This window comes from Salvelinus sp. IW2-2015, linkage group LG36, assembly GCF_002910315.2.
Source record: "Salvelinus sp. IW2-2015 linkage group LG36, ASM291031v2, whole genome shotgun sequence".
NCBI classification, from domain to species: domain Eukaryota; kingdom Metazoa; phylum Chordata; class Actinopteri; order Salmoniformes; family Salmonidae; genus Salvelinus; species Salvelinus sp. IW2-2015.
Window position 1 is genome coordinate 11,196,382 of NC_036875.1, and position 18,001 is coordinate 11,214,382.

Consider the following 18,001-nt stretch of genomic DNA (forward strand, 5'->3'; position numbering starts at 1 on the left):
CCTAAATGCTAAATTTATAGGCATGTTGAATGCTCCTGCCAACCTGTAGCATGTCACAAAATATTTTTGTATTTTACAATATCCATCTTGTCTCATCGCTGCAACGAGCTCGTGAGGCAAATCGAGTTATGCGTCCTCCAAATCAAGACCCAAACCGCACTTCTTAACACCCACCCGCATAACCCGGAAGCCAACCGCACCAATGTGTCGGAGGAAACACTGTTCAACTGACAACCGAGGTCAGCCTGCAGGCTGCCCGGCYGCCACAAGAAGGCGCTAGAGTGCGATGAGCCAAGTAAAGCTAAACACTCCACTAATCCGAACGACACTGGGCCCATTCTGCGCCGCCCAATGAGACTCCTTATTTACAACCAGTTGTGACACAGCCCAGGAACGAACCCGGGTCTGTCGTGACGCCTCTAGCACATCGATGCAGTGCCTTAGACCGCTGCGCCACTCTGTAGGCCCCACAATTTGTTTCTTAAATGGTAGGCTTAAGCCTGAAAGTAATAATATAATAATACATTTTCTTTCCTTCTTAGGCTACCTTGCTTGCTCCTGACTGATTTAGAGTTAGTATGTTTAAACAGCTGCCAGTTGTTGCCAGCTGCCAACAGCTGCCAGTTGAACTGACAGCTGTTTTGTAMTGTTTCACTATGGTTTTAGTCAATCTAGCAAGAGGGCAATATTTATTAACGTAGTAATGTTTCCCCACCCTATAAAGCTATGACCTTTGGCTTTCACCTGGAATTGTTTATTTAGGTCTGAAGGAAAAAAATGCTTTTCAACCCATATGATCTAGTACACTATAAAGGTAGAATAAAACTTATACAAATATAATGGTATGATAAAAAAACGAATGTGAATGACTACGCCTTTTCATGCTTTATTTTATGTCCATATATTTGAGCCATTTAAACTGCGTGCGTCTGTTACGCGGAGTGGAACAGGGGAACCCAAGAGCAGACTCAGGCGAGGTAACTGGGATGAAGTAATCAAGGTATTCATTGGAACACGGGGAAGATGGAGTGCAGGTCAGGGGAAGCTCGGGTGAGTTGCTGGAGACCAGGTGCGGAGGCTGAGGCTGGAACGAGAGGGATTGAGACAGGGTAATCAGGTCCGGAGGGGAATCAAAGGGAGTAGTAGAGTGGGGAATCCAGGACAGAGTAGCAGGATGATGAGACGTGGGACTGGAGACAGGGACCAGAGTCAGAGTGGGCAGAACTGTAGCGGAGAGGAAAACAGCGTCAGGCAGGGAAACAGGCACAGCAGGGTAACAGGATCTGAATAGTAACAAAAGCTAGAAGTGTAGACTGACTGAGCAGAGATTACAATCTGGCAGTGTGGAAGTGGCAGGACTGAGTATTTGTAGAGGTCTTGATTATGGAACAGGTTGCAGCTGGTKGAGATCTGCTCTGACTCCAGCACACCTGTCTCCGCCCACACAATCACACACACACAGAGAGAGAGGGAGAGGGAGAGAGCACAGGGGAAGTGGCGGCAGGTCATGGAGACACCGGATGGGCACTAGAGGGCGTGGCAGGAGCAGATGTGACAGCGTCCATACTAGACAAGAGAGAACAGTTATAAGGGCACCATTGTGTTGTTCTGAGCATATGCAATGTGTCTGCCTCCGATGTAAAACAAATGTTTGACTTCCACACACAAAATTACTTTACTTATTTCAGGTTTAAGGAAGTGTGTAGGTCGCATTCTTTATTGTAGAGCTATACAAGTTATGTATTTAGATCTGATTGTTCGGACAAATTCAGCGATTGCTCTGCCATGTCTGTACGGTGAAGCAGTTGAGCTGAATRCATTTTTTTCTAAGGCCCGCACCTTTGACATAACTTTGCACTAGTGATATAAATGTATGTAATGATGCAGCTGACCAACAGAGGGAGGCAAATACACGTTTATTCGACAGAGGACGTTGACATGGTCMTAGGAAGGATAGCTGTCTTCTGACTTRTAAAACGGTGAGAAATCAATAAAATAAGTCATGTAAACATATACATCTTTTCTTAAGTAATTCTAGTGCCCGAWTTTGGGGACTGTCAGCTTAAGAAGTTTTAACCTGTTGAAATGTCAATTGATAGTGACAGCATCACACATTATTTCCCAAGCAAAGACAATTTTTTGTCTCCTATAAAAGGTTGTAGCGCAGCCTCTGAATATCATAGACAAACCAAAGTTATACCATATACATCAGTGTCACGTCTTTCCCCGGAATTTTACAGTTTATTTCTAGCATTGCGTACTAAAGCGACGTTATTGATCGCTTTAAATAATCAGATCCATTAAATGTTTTTATAAATCTTAAGCTAACAAGGGGTAGGCCTATGCTTTTAGCCATTTTCTTTAAAAAAAGACACAATACCCTGACACGCCCCCTCAATTCGAGCCCTGGTTTTAATTTAACACGCCAGGCTCTTCACTGACACTGATATACAGTATTTAAGGAGTGCATGGTGACTGATGTAATTGGCTGAGAAAATCTATGGATAGTAGACTATAGTTTAGTCTGTCAAACAGGTAGGCCTTCCTCTTATTTCTTGAATAGGAAGGAATAGGCCCCAAAACAAAGCCCTCTTGTTATTAGTAACCTAAAGTCAAATTAAATGAAGCCTTCTCAAATTAGCCTACTTTCAGCACCCATGCGCTGTCCATATCCGTGGCTGCTACTTCATAGTAAGTTAAGTATATTACTCGAGGTCTTACTGTTGTCTTACCTGTTGTGAGGTCAATAACTCTGATACATAGCGTCGTTATGGACAACRAAACATATTGTTTTTATTCAAATCAATTATAGCAGTAGCAAGCTTACCTCCGTTCCTCCTTTTCATCTTCGCGCTCTCCCACTCAAACTGAWCAGGACATCAGTTGTCCTAGTCCGCACGCACAGATATTGCATTTCTTCAGGYACACATCGAGATACTATAATAAGCAACTAATTCTCAAACCCTGAGCAATATGACATTTAATCAATGAAAAATTGCRCGACCCTCCCCTGGACTAAATCAAAAATACCAAACTCTCCCCATGACTGMAATTGAAAAAGTATGACCCTCCCCWATTTTCTCCAAGGTAACAATTGTGTAAAATTTGACCGCTCACTAAAATGAAAAGGGGTTTCATGAATTTTGAATAACTTTGGACAAATTAAGCAATTTGTTGACATGAATTATCATTTGCACAAAGTGACAGTGGATGGTTGAGGACATAAATGGTTAAATATTCCACTGGAATTTTCCTTGTGCACTGGTTATATGAGCGCAGGTGATTTCCGCATGAATGACTTTAGGAGGAGCGTGTTCAAAAGTGCAAAGTTAATAAACCATCTTAGACAGAAAATGGCGGACCCCATGAGCACCTGTGCTGTGAGTACTAACTCTACCTCTTTTGAAAGACTACTTTTAGTCAAATGTACAAAGAAAATCATTATTTCTCCTTTATATGTTTGTACCATAGGTCGACACGTTAATGGATTGTCTTCATAGCTGTGTGTATTACTGTTACTAGAAATAGCCAGTTTGACAACACCATGACTTGTTGAATGTGTTATAGTACAACCTGTTGTACCAAGATCTGAAGAAGTTCTCAAAAAATGGGGAGCATTTCTGTAAGGAGCTCATGACAGTATTTCAGCAAAGGTATGGTCAATGTCAACTCCTTGAGAATATCGTTTAGTGAGGTAATTTATTAGAAATTGTTATTATGCTACCTAGGATTGGAAAAGTAAAACCCTTTTCAACCTGGACTGYACATATTTCTATTTCATAAAATGTCCAATCATTTAAATGTATGGACAATACCAACTCGGTCATTCACAATTGCATGCTAAGGTCYTAACTTCCCGGATTGAATTTTAATTAGCTGTAGTTACTGTTTCACCTCAGTGTGACAAAAGTAACATTCCTTTATGGCACTTAATTTGTGACTAGGGCTGAGCTGGAGATCAGTTATGCCAAGGGACTTCAGAAGCTTGCTGGAAAACTCATGAAGGCATCCAAAGGAATGAATGACAAGTGAGTTGGCTCTACCTTCACATTTCTATCACGCAGTCTGTAATGCTTCAGCGATCCAGATTGAATAGAGCCCATAGTGTAGTGCTCTAAACTCTCTGCATGTCGTTGTTTTTCTTTCCGGGAAGTTCCACATACCGAGCATGGTGCCATGTATCTGACGACATGTACTCTACAGCAGACACACACAGGTAATACACGCATGACCTTATGACCTTTTTAATCATATTATGACCWTATTATGAGGCATTCCTGTAGTAGCGATGTTTCTTGGATATTCTCTATGACTGAGTCTGAGGAATGATACTATTATGTTTGTTTTTTCAGAGCACTAGGAAGTGCTTTTCAGGCAGAGGCAATTTTAGAAATTCGACAAGTAATTGAGGAGCACAACAAGAGGAAGAGACCTGTGAGTAATTTGGATCATTTATTCCTACCGACACATCATTCTACACAATTATACATTGAGACATGTTTTTCTTATCCCTTTCTTGAATAGCTTGATAATGTTGTTGAGAAAAATGCAAAACTTGTTGTGACGAACTGGAGTGAACAAATCAAGGTAAGTCTTCCTTAAATTCTTGTTTGGTAAATACATTGTTTGGTTGATTACATCATTCAAAGAAAATGATTGATTAAGAATATTGTTCAAACATTTTCCCTCACAGATGAAGAAGAAATTGGTTGGATTGACAAGAGAGCATGAAGCCCTGTTCAACTTTGTTGAAAAGAATACACACATTTGCACAGAAAAAGAAAAACAGAAGGTACTCCACTGCAATATTTACTGTAAAACTGTCATTTTCACCTATTGATATGGATGATTAGGAAACCGTYGAAAATCCCAATGTAATAAAAGTTCAAAAAGATGCCATTTCCAACCCCCGAATAAGATTWGGATGATGACTTGTTCTGTTGTTAWCTAGATGCTGACCAGACTGACAAARTCTGCTGAGGCCCAGACCAGAACAGACGAGGAGTACTTCACCATCAACATGGATGGTCACGAAATCAGACTGAAGTGGGAAAACACACTGAAAAACTGCTACCAGGTTCTAACCAATCCCCACAGTACATTTCCTCCAAAATCCTTTTTATTTTAAAGATATGTACCTTCTCTGACTGTACTGTTGATCTGAAGAGAAGGGGTCAAGACAGGTCACCCAAGAAGTTTCGATGTGCAGAGTTCAGTTGTATTGTACGTCTCCTCTCATGCTGATGTTTGGTTAGACCCATTTAGAGATAGTCAGGTTTGAGTGTTGCAGCATCCATATTGTGTGCCTGATAGTGATACAGTATCTTTATAATTTCAGATAATCCAGGAGGTTGAGAAACAGCGGATAGAAGTTCTGTGCAACATTTTGAGTAAATACAACCTCCACATGGCAAGCTTCAGACACACCCTTGTACATGTGAGCATTCTTCCCAAAATGACTCTAATTACAACCCTGTGACAAAAACTGTATCATTCATTTCTCTTGTATTACTTACAGAGACAGAAACAAATAGAACAAGCCATCCAGAAAGTTGATGTGGAAAAGGATATCCAAAATCTGGTGGAGGAGACCAGTGTAGCAGCAGAGGAGAACAAGGCTAAGTTTCTGATGACTGATTATTTTGTACGGGTCCATTTTGTTCACATAATTGTACAGTACATTTGTATCTGTAAATAGTTCTGGTATTAGTTTGATTTTGACCTAAGACATACAGTGCCTGACCCTCAATGACTTATGTTAAGGAGGAGGACAGTAAGTCATTGATGGAAAAAGACAGGAGAAGAGATGCCATCAAGTCCAAACTCCAGCGGCTGGGGGACAGTATCGGAAAAACAAAGAAAGACTGTGRCGGTAAGTGTTGAAAAATGAAGCATAGAATTTTACTGGAAATAATACATTTCTGTGTGACACTTTTTCRTTTCATGTCTTCCAACATCCAATTAATAATAGGTCTTGAGAGACTGGTGAAGACCTACTCTGAAAACCCATCGTTCTCAAACAAAAAGAACCTGGAAGAAACAGAACAGTTGATTGATGAGGTTTTTTCATACAGCAATAGATCCATTTTGAAAATATKATTTGATATTTTTCTGTATACATTTCCTAGCATTGTGTTAAATGCATTTTCCTATTGGATGTCTACAGACCACTCTGAAACTGAACCTTCTTGAAGCAACTCATTGCAAACTCTCCAGCACATTGGCTGAATTGGAGGGAAAACCTAAGACTTTGCATCGATTCAGTGCCAGTATAACAAAATGGAAAGAAAAGGTAGGCCCATAATCAAAGTGCATTTGTTCGGGCTTTGCACATGTTCATTGTAGCCTAGATTAATTTATCAACTCCGTATACTGTTTAATCCATATTGTGCATGTTCAATTAGATTTAGACAGCACAAACACATCATGGCATATCCTTTTTGATGACACAAAATAGATAAACATAAGTATGTATGTATGTTACTATACATCCTAACCAGATTACAATCTGTTTTCCAAGGATTGCGAGCACAGTATTGTTCAGCTGGCCCGTCCAGTCAAAATCAAAAAGACACCGTTCAGATCGCGTTTGAGGAGCTCCATCATTTACAAAGGACCCCCTCAGAGTGTGACATCAGCAGAGGCCTCATCAGTAGAAGTAAACCAAGTCTACACTGCTGTCATCCAAGATACTGCAGCTCCAGGGGAATGTGGCTCTGTCAATGGAGCCATGTCTTTGACTGACGACAAGGAAGGAGAAGGTGACACCCATCCACATATATAATTACAAAGATATACCATTCTGATCTTGCCTATGCGTCATAACAAGAAACACTAATACATAGAAACTTCTCCTTATGGTGCAGAGTGGTGTAGCATTGGGAAATGCAAAGCTGTTTACGACTTCACATCAGACAGAGATGATGAGTTGAATATGAAAGAAGGTAACGGACAATAAAAATAGATGGGGGGGGAAATATGAAATCCATGACTATACTTACAAAATCATTTGTTTACAGGAGACCTTCTTGACATCTATCAAAAGGAAGACAGCGGTTGGTGGTATGGGATATTGAATGGACAGATAGGCCATTTTCCATCAACCTACATTGAGGAGCTGCCCATGTTAAGTGTTGTAGAAACATCAGATGTATGACAGTCAGTGTTGGCGCAAATGGACAGGGTAAAGCATTTATCCTGTTACATGATTAAAGTAATACATCAATCAACTATGGGGGGGGGATGTGTACAAAAAGTGTTTATTTAAAGCAATTCCAAAATGCCTGATCAAATCTTTGGGCCGCTGAAGAACCCCACCAACTTGAAAATTGCACCTAGCCTTTTAAAATGGACGTCATATAATGGAAACGTTAATATTACAAACAATGTTGGMGACAAAACACACAGGATATTACTAAAATATGTTAAAATATAAACAGATCCACTTTCTTTTTTCTATTCAGGTTTTAGAGCGAGAAATTCTCTCCGGACATTTGCAAGGAAGGCAGAGAAGTTGTTGGTCTCCTGGAGTCTCTGCTCCAAGTGAYTCATGCAATCCAGTGGTGGGTCGCTAGACACAACTGTGGACAAAAATATGGTTAWATCACATTTCCAGCCATTCATGATAACACTCCTAGTTTCCAAAACCATTTGTTACTGTACTGTTCTATACTATTTACTGTACTCACTCTGGTATAATCCTCCTTCGTTGATCCTCAGCATGAAGGTGTATACACATTCCGAGTCTTTTTGGTTGATGTCTCGGAAGATAAACTGCAATTTCTCTCCTTGAATAAAAGAATAACAATTCCTTTTAATTCTGTGGTTTAACACTTGGTCAACACTAAAATGTTCAAACAATAAAATATTACTGCCATTGCCAACAGACTTATTCCCGATTTACCATGAATTTTTCTAATTTCCAATCCCAGCCGACCCTGAAACACCTGCTTGGCTTTGTTGAGATTTTTCAGTCTGTCCTTGTTGGCTTTGTTTTGGGACACAATCACTTAAAAGAAAGGAAAAACAAGGGGACATGTTTGTTTTGGATACTAATCTATTTTAGAACAATGAAWAGTTGTGTGTGAAGGACAAAATCTACTATTCCATTTACTGAAAAGAGCCTACATTCTTTTTTCTTGGCTTGTTCCACTCGGATCATCTCTATCTTTTCAATGATCTTGCTTTTCTGTACGTTCTTCCCTTCCACTTCAGACAGTCTCTTCGCAATGCCATTTCTCTTCTCCACCAATGAGGCATTTTTATTTTCCAAGTCTGGGGGTAGGGGGGACATTGTCTTCAATAATAAAGTATGAGTAGGCTAGTGCCAAGGTTACGGTCAAACTGATTGTTAGTGACACTTCACAGGATGTCATGCCCGGCACAATCTTACCTGTTTTGTATGAGTCTATCGTTTCAAATATTATTTCATCATCCTTCCATTTCTTTGAACACGTATCTGCAGAAAGAGAAGGGAGATTATTATAGCTGTGAATAGACACATTTTAAGCATAATTGACTCGGTAAACATGGCGACAGCGTCCAAATCATACCGAGAACAGATCTGACGGTCTTTCGGTGGGTTTGAACCCAATCCATGCCTGTCTCCGTCATCTCGGCCGTTCCCTGAAAAAGCATTTTGTTGCGAATGTCTTCCATTGTGCTACTAAACCAATTMCCAATGTTTGCATCTGTAATGCAGTTCATGATGATCTAGGTGACGGAAATACAAAAACACTGATTAGGTCAGTCGACATTTTGGCAAGATACAGGGGCAATTTGCACTTCAAAAAACAACGTGACACCATTCCACTGTTTTGGTAAACCGCTGAGGGATGGGGCTGGATTTGTTTTACCACTTCCAAATTCATAGGCAGAGCTATGGATACATACAAGGGCTAACAATTTTTTGAGGCTATACACAGTGTGTTCCCAAAGTAGTTTATATTTTGGGGTTCTAATGGAGTATTACAGTTGAATTAAGCTCAAGGCATGTATAAAGTTATATTCTTCAAGAATCAAATCAAATTCTATTTTTCACATGCGCCGAATACATTACACCTTACAGTGAAATGCTAACTTACAAGCCCTTAACCAACAATGCAGTTTTAAGTAAAACAATTGATAACAAATAATTAAAGAGAAGCAGTAAAATAATAATAGCGAGGCTATATACAGAGTCAATGCACCGGTTAGTCAATGTAATATGTACATGTAGGTAGAATTAAAGTGACTATGCATAGATAATAAACAGAGAGTAGCAACAGCGTAAAAGAGGTGGGGGGGGAAGCAATGCAAATAGTCTGGGTAGCCATTTGATTAGCTGTTCAGGAGTCTTATGGCTTGGGGCTAGAAGCTGTTAAGTCTTTTGGACCTAGACTTGGAGCTCCGATACCGCTTGCCGGTCTATGACTAGGGTGGCTGGGGTCTTTGACAATTTTTAGAGCCTTCCTCTGACAACGCCTGTTATAGAGGTCCTGGATGACAGGAAGCTTGACCCCAGTGATGTACTGGGTTGTAAGCACTACCCTCTGCAGTGCCTTTCGTTCGGAGGCTGAGCAGTTGCCATACCAGGCAGTGATGCAACCAGTCAGGATGCTCTCGATGGTGCAGCAGCAGATTTTTTTGAGGATCTGAGGACCCATGGCCAATCTTTTCAGTCTCCTGAGGGGAAATAGCCTTTGTCGTGCCCTCTTCACAACTGTCTTGGTGTGCTTGGACCATGTTAGTTTGTTGGTGATGTGGACACCAAGGAACTTGAAGCCGTCAACCTGCTCCACTACAGCCCGTCGATGAAAATGGGGCCGTGCTCGGTCCTCCATCTCCTTTGTCTTGATCACGTTGAGGGAGAGGTTGTTGTCCCGGCACCACACGGCCAGGTCTCTGACCTTTTCCCTAAAGGCTGTCTCATCGGTGTCGGTGATCCCATCTACCACTGTTGTGTCATTGGCAAACTTGATGGTGTTGGAGTCGTGCTGGCCATGCAGTCATGAGTGAACAGGGAGTACAGGAGGGGGCTGAGCACGCACCCGAGGGACCCCGGTGTTGAGGATCAGCGTGGCGGATGTGTTGTTCCCTACCCATACCACCTGGGGGCGGCCCGTCAGAAAGTCCAGGATTCAGTTGCAGAGGGAGGTGTTCAGTCCCAGGGTCCTTAGCTTAGTGATGAGCTTTGAGGCCACTATGGTGTTGAACGCTGAGCTGTAGTCAATGAATAGCATTCTCACATAGGTGGTCCTTTTGTCCAGGTGGAAAAGGGCAGTGTGGAGTGCAATAGAGATTGCATCATCTGTGGATCTGTTGGGGCAGTATGCAAATTAGAGTGGGTCTAGGGTTTCTGGGATAATGGTGTTGATGTGAGCCATGACCGGCCTTTCAAAGCACTTCATGGCTACAGACGTGAGTGCTACGGGTTGCTAGTCATTTAGGCAGGTTGCTTTAGTGTTCTTGGGCACAGGGACTATGGTGGTCTGCTTGAAACATGTTGGTATTACAGACTCAGACTGGGACAGGTTTAAAATGCCAGTGAAGACACTTGCCAGTTGGTTAGCGCATGCTCGGAGAACACGTCCTGGTAATCCGCTTGGCCCTGTGGCCTTGTGAATATTGACCTGTTTAAAGGTCTTACTCACATCGGCTACGGAGAGCGTGATCACACAGTTGTCCGGAATAGCTTATGCTCTCCTGCATGTTTCAGTGTTACTTGCCTCAAAGCGAGCATAGAAGTAATTTAGCTTGTCTGGTAATCTCGTGTCACTGGGCAGCTTGCGGCTATGCTTCCCTTTGTAGTCTGTAATAGTTTGCATCCTCTGCCACATCCGACGAGTGTCGGAGACGGTGTAGTACGATTCAATCTTAGTCCTGTATTGATGCTTTGCCTGTTTGATGGTTCATCAAAGGGCATAGCAGGATTCCTTATAAGCTTCCGGGTTAGAGTCCCGCTCCTTGAAAGCGGCAGCTCTACCCTTTAGCTCAGTGCGGATGTTGCCTGTAATCCATGGCTTCTGGTTGGGGTATGCACGTACAATCACTGTGGGGACGATTAATGGCCGATTAATTAGGGCCGATTTCAAGATATAACAATCGTTAATCGGCCTTTTTGGACGCCGATTATGGCCGATTACATTGCAATCCACGAGGAGACTGCGTGGCAGGCTGACCGCCTGTTACGCGAGTGCAGCATCAAAATGACCTTGTGGCTGCAAGGAGCCAAGGTAAGTTGCTAGCTAGCATTAAACTTATCTTATAAAAAAACAATCAATCTTCACATAATCACTAGTTAACTACACATGGTTGATGATATTACTAGGTTAACTAGCTTGTTCYGCGTTGCATATAATCAATGTGGTGCCTGTTAATTTATCATCGAATCACAGCCTACTTCAACTTCGCCAAATGGGTGATGATTTAACAAAAGCGCATTCGCGAAAAAAGCAGTATCGTTGCAATAATGTACCTAACCATAAACATCAATGCCTTTCTTAAAATCAATACACAAGTATATATTTTTTTAAACCTGCATTTGTAGTTAAAATAAATGTATGTTAGCAAGCAATATTAACTAGGGAAATTGTGTCACTTCTATTGCGTTCAGTGCAAGCAGAGTGAGGGTATATGCAGCAGTTTGGGCCGCCTGGCTCGTTCCGAACTGTTGAAAGGCCATTTCTTCCTAACAAAGACCGTAATTAATTTGCCCGAATTTTACATAATTATGACATAACATTTAAGGTTGTGCAATGTAACAGCAATATTTAGACTTAGTGTTGACACCCGTTCGATAAATACACACGTATTTCACTGAAAAAATAAACATTTTGTTTTCGAAATGATAGTTTCCGGATCTGACCAAATTAAATGGCCAAAGGCTCGTATTTCTGTGCGTTTATTATATTATAATTAAGTATATAATTTGATATTTGATAGAGCAGTCTGACTGAGCGGTGGTAGGCAGCAGCAGGCTGGTAAGCATTCATTCAAACAGCTCCTAGCAATGCTTGTTTATGACTTCAAGCCTATCAACTCCCAAGATTAGACTGGCAATACTAAAGTGCCTATAAGAACATCCAATAGTCAAAGGTATATGAAATACAAATGGTATAGAGAGAAATAGTCCTATTATTCCTATAATAACTGCAACCTAAAACTTCTTAACTGGGAATATTGAAGACTTATGTTAAAAGGAACCACCAGCTTTCATATGTTCTCATGTTCTGAGCAAGGAACTTAAACGTTAGCTTTTTTACATGGCACATATTGCACTTTTACTTTCTTCTTCAACACTGTGTTTTTGCGTTATTTAAAACCAAATTGAACATGTTTCATTATTTATTTGCGACTAAATTGATTTTATTTATGTATTATATTAAGTTAAAACAAAAGTGTTCATTCAAAAGTGTTATAATTGTCATTATTACAAACACATATACGCTGGTGCAATCAAACACACACCAACGCTCACAAATCACCATTTACTTTGTTGGACTATTTATTATATTTAACCTGCAGCTCAGTCACTTTTAACCCTGATTACATGTATATAGCTACCTTAACTATCACCAGTATCCCTGCACCGCTATTGGTATTGACTTGTATATAGTGTATTTTCTTGTGTGTATTTCTTATTCTCCTGTGTATTTTTATCTGACTTCGTATTAACAGTTACTGCATTGTTGTAGAGCTTGCAAGTAAGCATTTCACTATTATTACTCCATTGTTTACATACAACAATGTATGTGTTTATAACTATCATAATTTCACTGTAATGAACTCTAGTCAGTCCTTGCATCTAAAGCAGTGCATATGAATATTAGAAGGTTTAGCACACATTTCCCTAGGTGTCTAAGAATATTAGAGGTCAGCCCACATTTCCCCAGCCGCCGCATCCCTCAGCTATCAATCTCAAAAATGTCGTGTCTGCCATTTTGCTGAAAAAGCGAATTCCAGAATGTACTTTTAAACAGAAACTCACGGTTGACCACGGTTTGTGACACGGATTTCCCTAAAAAAAGGCCACATGGATACAGCTACGACCGGAAGTTACTTTTTCGTAGGTTAATTTACGCAGCAGTTTGGGAAAAGTGTTTGCGAAAATGCTCTCTACATTTTTAAGAAAAGTATCTTCGTTGCTGTATCGAAATGGCGTGTTTTTAGCAAATCCCATGTGACGTTATTTATTGCCATAAGACAACACAGCTCATGACCAAACGGGGCCATTGCGATTTATGTAAAAATCATTTTGGCTATATTAAATACTATGACAACCGATTATCAAATATGGTGAATTTTGTTAACTACCGTGGCAATTTTCGGATGATCCTCGACCAAAACTTTCGGCAGCTGTTCGCTGTTGTTTTCAAAATTCCGCGCTCACGGAAACAAGGATGGGCCTGTGACGCCATACCGGAAATTGAGTTTTTATCAAAATTCAAAGTAGTCATTTAAGAAATAAACTCCTGCGATAAAAATTACAATGTACCGTGTTTATAATGTACGATGTTCATCACTTATGTTCCGCTTAAAACCATATTAAAATAAAAAGGATATCAGACACGTTTTTCCTGGTTTCCCACAATGCAAAGTTTTGTTTAGTCTCTTGAATTTGGGCCAGGCTGTGACGAATCGATGTCTAACATCACTCTGTTTAAAAAATAAAAATAAACGTTAACATTTATTTAACTAGGCAAGTCAGTAAAAAAAAATCTTATTTACAATGACACCGGCCAAACCCGGACGACGCTGGGCCAATTGTGCGCCGCCCTATGGAACTCCCAATCACGCCTGGATGTGATGCAGCCTGGATTCGTATCAGGGACTGTAGTGGCGCCTCTTGCACTGAGATGCAGTGCCTTAAACCACTGGGCCACTCGGGAGCCTAAAATATCAACCTCTGTATCAACATTAGAAAGAAAAAAAGGTTAACATTTTTGTCGAGTTTATATCAAATCAAATGTTATTATTATTGGTCGCGTACACATATTTAGCAGATGTTACCTCGAGTGTAGCGAAATGCTTATGGTCCTAGCTATGCAGTAATAGCTACCTAACGATACAAAAAAATACACGCAAATCCCAAAATTAAAAAGAAAGGAATTAAGAAATGTTAGAACGAGCAATGCCAGAGTCCGATATATATATATATATATATATATATATATGATGGTGTGTATAGACATTATGGACAGTATATGAATAGAAAAGCAGTAGTTATATAGGATGAGCATTTACTAGAATACAGTATGTAGTGTGTAAAACAGTATGTAAACATTATTCAAGTGACAAGTGTTCAATGACTATGTACACAGGGCAGCAGTCTTTRAGGTGCAGGGTTTGGTAGCAGGATAGTAACAGTGACTAAAGTTCAGGGCAGGGTGCTGGGCGGAACCTGGCTAGTGGTGACTATTTAATAGTCTGATGACCTGGAGATGGAAGCTCTTTTTCACTCTCTCGGTCCCAGCTTTGATGCGCCTATGCTGTTTCCGCCTTCTAGACGGTAGCAAGACAAAAAGGCTGTGGCTTGGTTGTTTAAGGTCATGTCTGCATCAACATACATGTTAAGAAATCATGGTTTATTTTTTTATTTAACCTTTATTTAACTAGGTAAGTCCGTTAAGAACAAATTCTTATTCATAATGACGGCCTACCAAAAGGCAAAAGGCCTCCTTTGGGGACGGGGGCTGGGATTAAAAATAAAAATATAGGACAAAACACGCATCACGACAAGAGAGACACCACAACACTACATAAAGAGAGACCTAAGACAACAACATAGCAGCAGCTCAATATGGTAGCAGCACAATACATGGTACAAACATTATTGGGCACAGACAACAGCACAAAGGCAAGAAGGTGGAGACAACAATACATCACACAAAGCAGCCACAACTGTCAGTGAGAGTGTCCATGATTGAGTCTATGAATGAAGAGATGGAGATAAAAACAGTCCAGTTTGAGTGGTTTTTGCATCTTGTTTCAGTCGTTAGCTGCAGCGAACTGAAAAGAGGAGCGACCCAGGGATGTATGTGCTTTGGGGACCTTAACAGAATGTGACTGGTTTATCATAGTACCAGCTAAGTCCCTGGAGGTTGTCTGGAAAAAGGGCCTGTTAACTATTTTCCATTTTCATTAGGTATCCCAGTGCTCTTACTGGACCATCTGGTTGATATTTCTTCAGTCGGTAAAAATAAGAGAAACATTTTTACTTTTGGGACCCCCAGCAAATAATGTTTGAACTATTTCAGACAGCATACCTGATTCAACTGGTCAACTAATCATAAAGCCCTCGATTAGTTAATCAGGTGTGGCAGTTCAGAGCTACAACAGAATTGTGAAATGTCTGGGTGTTCCCGAGGAGAGGATTGAGAACCACTTATCTTAGGGTTATGGTTCAAATCAAAAAATTACTTTTAATAATAAACAATACTAATAATACATCTTGTAATGTTTTACTTTACTATTAGAAACCCATTGTTGTTGCAATGTTCAATTAACCCACCAGAGAATCACTGAATGGGAAAATGATGTAATAAATCAGTAAATGGATCCCAGTGGTTCGACTTGTGCATTTGCGGGAGAACACTATCCTCAGAGGTGGACAGAATGGCTGATATTTCACTAACACAAGTAATAGCCTGTGGAAAATGTACACACAATCGTCCTGTAAACAACTTTGTGTAACATGCCTTCAATGCTGCCTGAGGAAGACTCTACAGTATAAGTTGAAATGTGTTGCAGTTGTGCRTCCTGATGTACAATGCTGCTCTGTTCCTATGTATTCTTTTGTAAATATTTTCTGTTAATAATTCACTAAAGTTAATTGCAGCATTTAATTCACTCGTTGCCGTAGCAGTTGAAGGATTTATGATGGTATTTCAAAGACATCTCTCTCTGTCTGTCTGTCTGTCTCTCTGTCTGTCTGTCTGTCTGTCTGTCTGTCTGTCTGTGTCTGTCTGTCTGTGTCTGTCTGTCTGTGTCTGTCTGTCTCTCTCCCTCTTTCTCTCTCTCTCTCTCACACACACACACACGGTGCTGTAGTTATGGCCGAGTGAGCAGCTGTTCCTGTTGTTCCAGATGGACCTCATCCACAGCAGTGGGGTGCTGGTGACCCAGCACCTCCAAAGCAACTACAGAGACTACCATGAGTTCCTTGACTTCATGACCTCTGTGGATGACCCTCGTCACATATTTTCTCTCGATTTCCCTCTGTGGTTCCAACTTGGCCAAATTGTCTGCACCAAGATGATATTTGGGGCAGTTATTGGAGACTGTTTCCACCTAATCTTTTATACTTGTACTGCCATAATTTGTAAAGGGAGGGAGAGAGTGTTATGTAAGTTATGTAACAGTATCCTTATAGATGCTTATAAAATCATCATGTTTTCTGTTTAGGGGACACGTCTTGTTATATAAATGTTAATCTGACTGTCTCTTGTTTTTAGTATTCTGTTTGGCCAGTGGCCATACTGGTGGGTGCAGGAAACTGTCTTTTACCGGAATAATTCACTCCCTCAGCTGTAGCAGTTCCACATTACCTGTGAAACAAGACCAGGTCAGTGTAATTTCCAGTCTGTCAATCATTATGATCATAAATTCTAGAGATTGAAAGTCAATCATTACATTTTCAGTTCTTAGATAATTCTATGTAATGGCTTACAAAATGGCACAACTGTCTGATATATTGTTGTGTGAACTTGAATTTTATCTTTGTGAATGTCCTGCTTGTATGATAGATAAACAGTGTTTATTTKTATTTATACAATGGGTGGGTCTAAACCTGAATGCTGATTGGTTAAAAGCGTATTACAGCCGGTGTCTATTCCACAAGTTACCACCGGCAAAATCTATGAATGCCTATTTACTCTGTTCCATCTGAATCCGCAATCCACTGTCTCATCAGCCCAGCCAAGCAATTTATAAACTTGATCTCCACTATAAAAAGCATCTAGACATTCTCACATTACTTTTAGACTAACATTTAGTTTTCAACAGCGGAGATTTGTATAAACCTTGCTGTCTGTCTCYGACATTTGCAAAACTGTTTTCAATATTCAAATTCGATCTCCAGCTCTCCCATAGTAATGAACGTGAAGGGGTCGGAATRAGACAGACAGGCAGGCAGCGTTTCTCAGCCAGTCGAAATCATGAATTGTTTCAATCATTTTTAAAAGGTACAACGAAACACAGTGCAGCTAGTTTGCAGTCTTTACAGCTTAAACAAATGCAAATGCAGATACTGTTGTTATTCTGGCTGCACTGTTTGACGTGACTGTAAGTTAGCCGTAGTTGGCTAGCTAGCAAGCAAGGGTTAAGAATGTTGCCAGCCAGTAYGGAACATTTAGAACAAACGACTGGGTCGTTGCCAATTCCAAAATGTTGGTAACCCGTTGTATAAAAGTGATAATGCCCTCAAAGCCGGTGTTTGGAGGATATTGACCTAGTCTAGGGCCTAACAACACCCGTGCCAATATATCCTCCAAACACCAGCTTCTCTGGCATTATTACTTAAAAGCAGGCCTCCCGGTCATGCCATGAGCTCTTCGATTGTCTGGTATATAATAATCACATCAGCACTCAACTTTACCAGAGGCCTTTATGGCAGCTCAATTCTGGGATGCCAGAGGTAGGCACATCTATGAGCATGTTATTTTTATATTGCTTTGTGAAGGACTGTACACTGTGTGTATAAAACTCATGCTCTTTCTATGACATAGTCTAACTAGGTGAATCCAGGTGAAAGCCACAATCCCTTATTGAGGTCACTTGTTCAATCCACTTCAATCAGTGTAAATGAAGAGGAGGAGACAAGTTAAAGAAGGATTTTTAAGCCTTTAGACAACTGAGACATGGATTGTGTATGTGTGCCATTAAGAGAGTGGAAGGGCATAATGTTTTTTACACTCATTGTATATGGCCATAGAGATCAATTAGGTATACTCAGCCTTGTCTAAGGGTAGTAAGTTGGTGGTCTGTTGATATCCCTCTAGTGGTTTGGGTGGGGTTATATCCT

The 18,001-nt window shown here is 40.6% G+C and overlaps 2 protein-coding genes across 4 annotated transcripts; one reads left to right on the plus strand and one right to left on the minus strand.

Annotated features, from left to right (window-relative positions):
• Window positions 1-3,290: 3,290 nt before the first annotated feature.
• On the plus strand, window positions 3,291-7,817 carry nostrin (nitric oxide synthase trafficking). Of its 2 annotated transcripts, none has more exons than XM_023981628.2 (17): window positions 3,291-3,380; window positions 3,568-3,653; window positions 3,945-4,028; window positions 4,154-4,216; window positions 4,353-4,434; window positions 4,525-4,587; window positions 4,694-4,792; window positions 4,952-5,077; window positions 5,339-5,437; window positions 5,519-5,644; window positions 5,764-5,872; window positions 5,972-6,060; window positions 6,167-6,292; window positions 6,521-6,761; window positions 6,867-6,944; window positions 7,020-7,183; window positions 7,464-7,817. In XM_023981628.2, exons 1-16 carry the CDS (start codon window positions 3,291-3,293, stop codon window positions 7,154-7,156), a joined length of 1,698 nt encoding a protein of 565 aa, XP_023837396.2. In that variant the 3' UTR covers window positions 7,157-7,183; window positions 7,464-7,817. The 2 variants fall into 2 exon arrangements, with proteins under 2 accessions (XP_023837396.2, XP_023837397.1); XM_023981629.2 differs by having other exon boundaries at window positions 3,328-3,380; window positions 3,472-3,653.
• On the minus strand, window positions 7,243-13,397 carry spc25 (SPC25 component of NDC80 kinetochore complex). Of its 2 annotated transcripts, none has more exons than XM_023981630.2 (7): window positions 13,294-13,397; window positions 8,553-8,712; window positions 8,393-8,458; window positions 8,128-8,274; window positions 7,904-8,008; window positions 7,689-7,787; window positions 7,243-7,580 (listed from the first exon to the last, which is right to left on the minus strand). In XM_023981630.2, exons 2-7 carry the CDS (start codon window positions 8,704-8,706, stop codon window positions 7,456-7,458), a joined length of 696 nt encoding a protein of 231 aa, XP_023837398.1. In that variant the 5' UTR covers window positions 8,707-8,712; window positions 13,294-13,397; the 3' UTR covers window positions 7,243-7,455. The 2 variants fall into 2 exon arrangements, with proteins under 2 accessions (XP_023837398.1, XP_023837399.1); XM_023981631.2 differs by lacking the exon at window positions 13,294-13,397 and adding an exon at window positions 12,968-13,139.
• Between the last annotated feature and the right edge of the window lie 4,604 nt (window positions 13,398-18,001).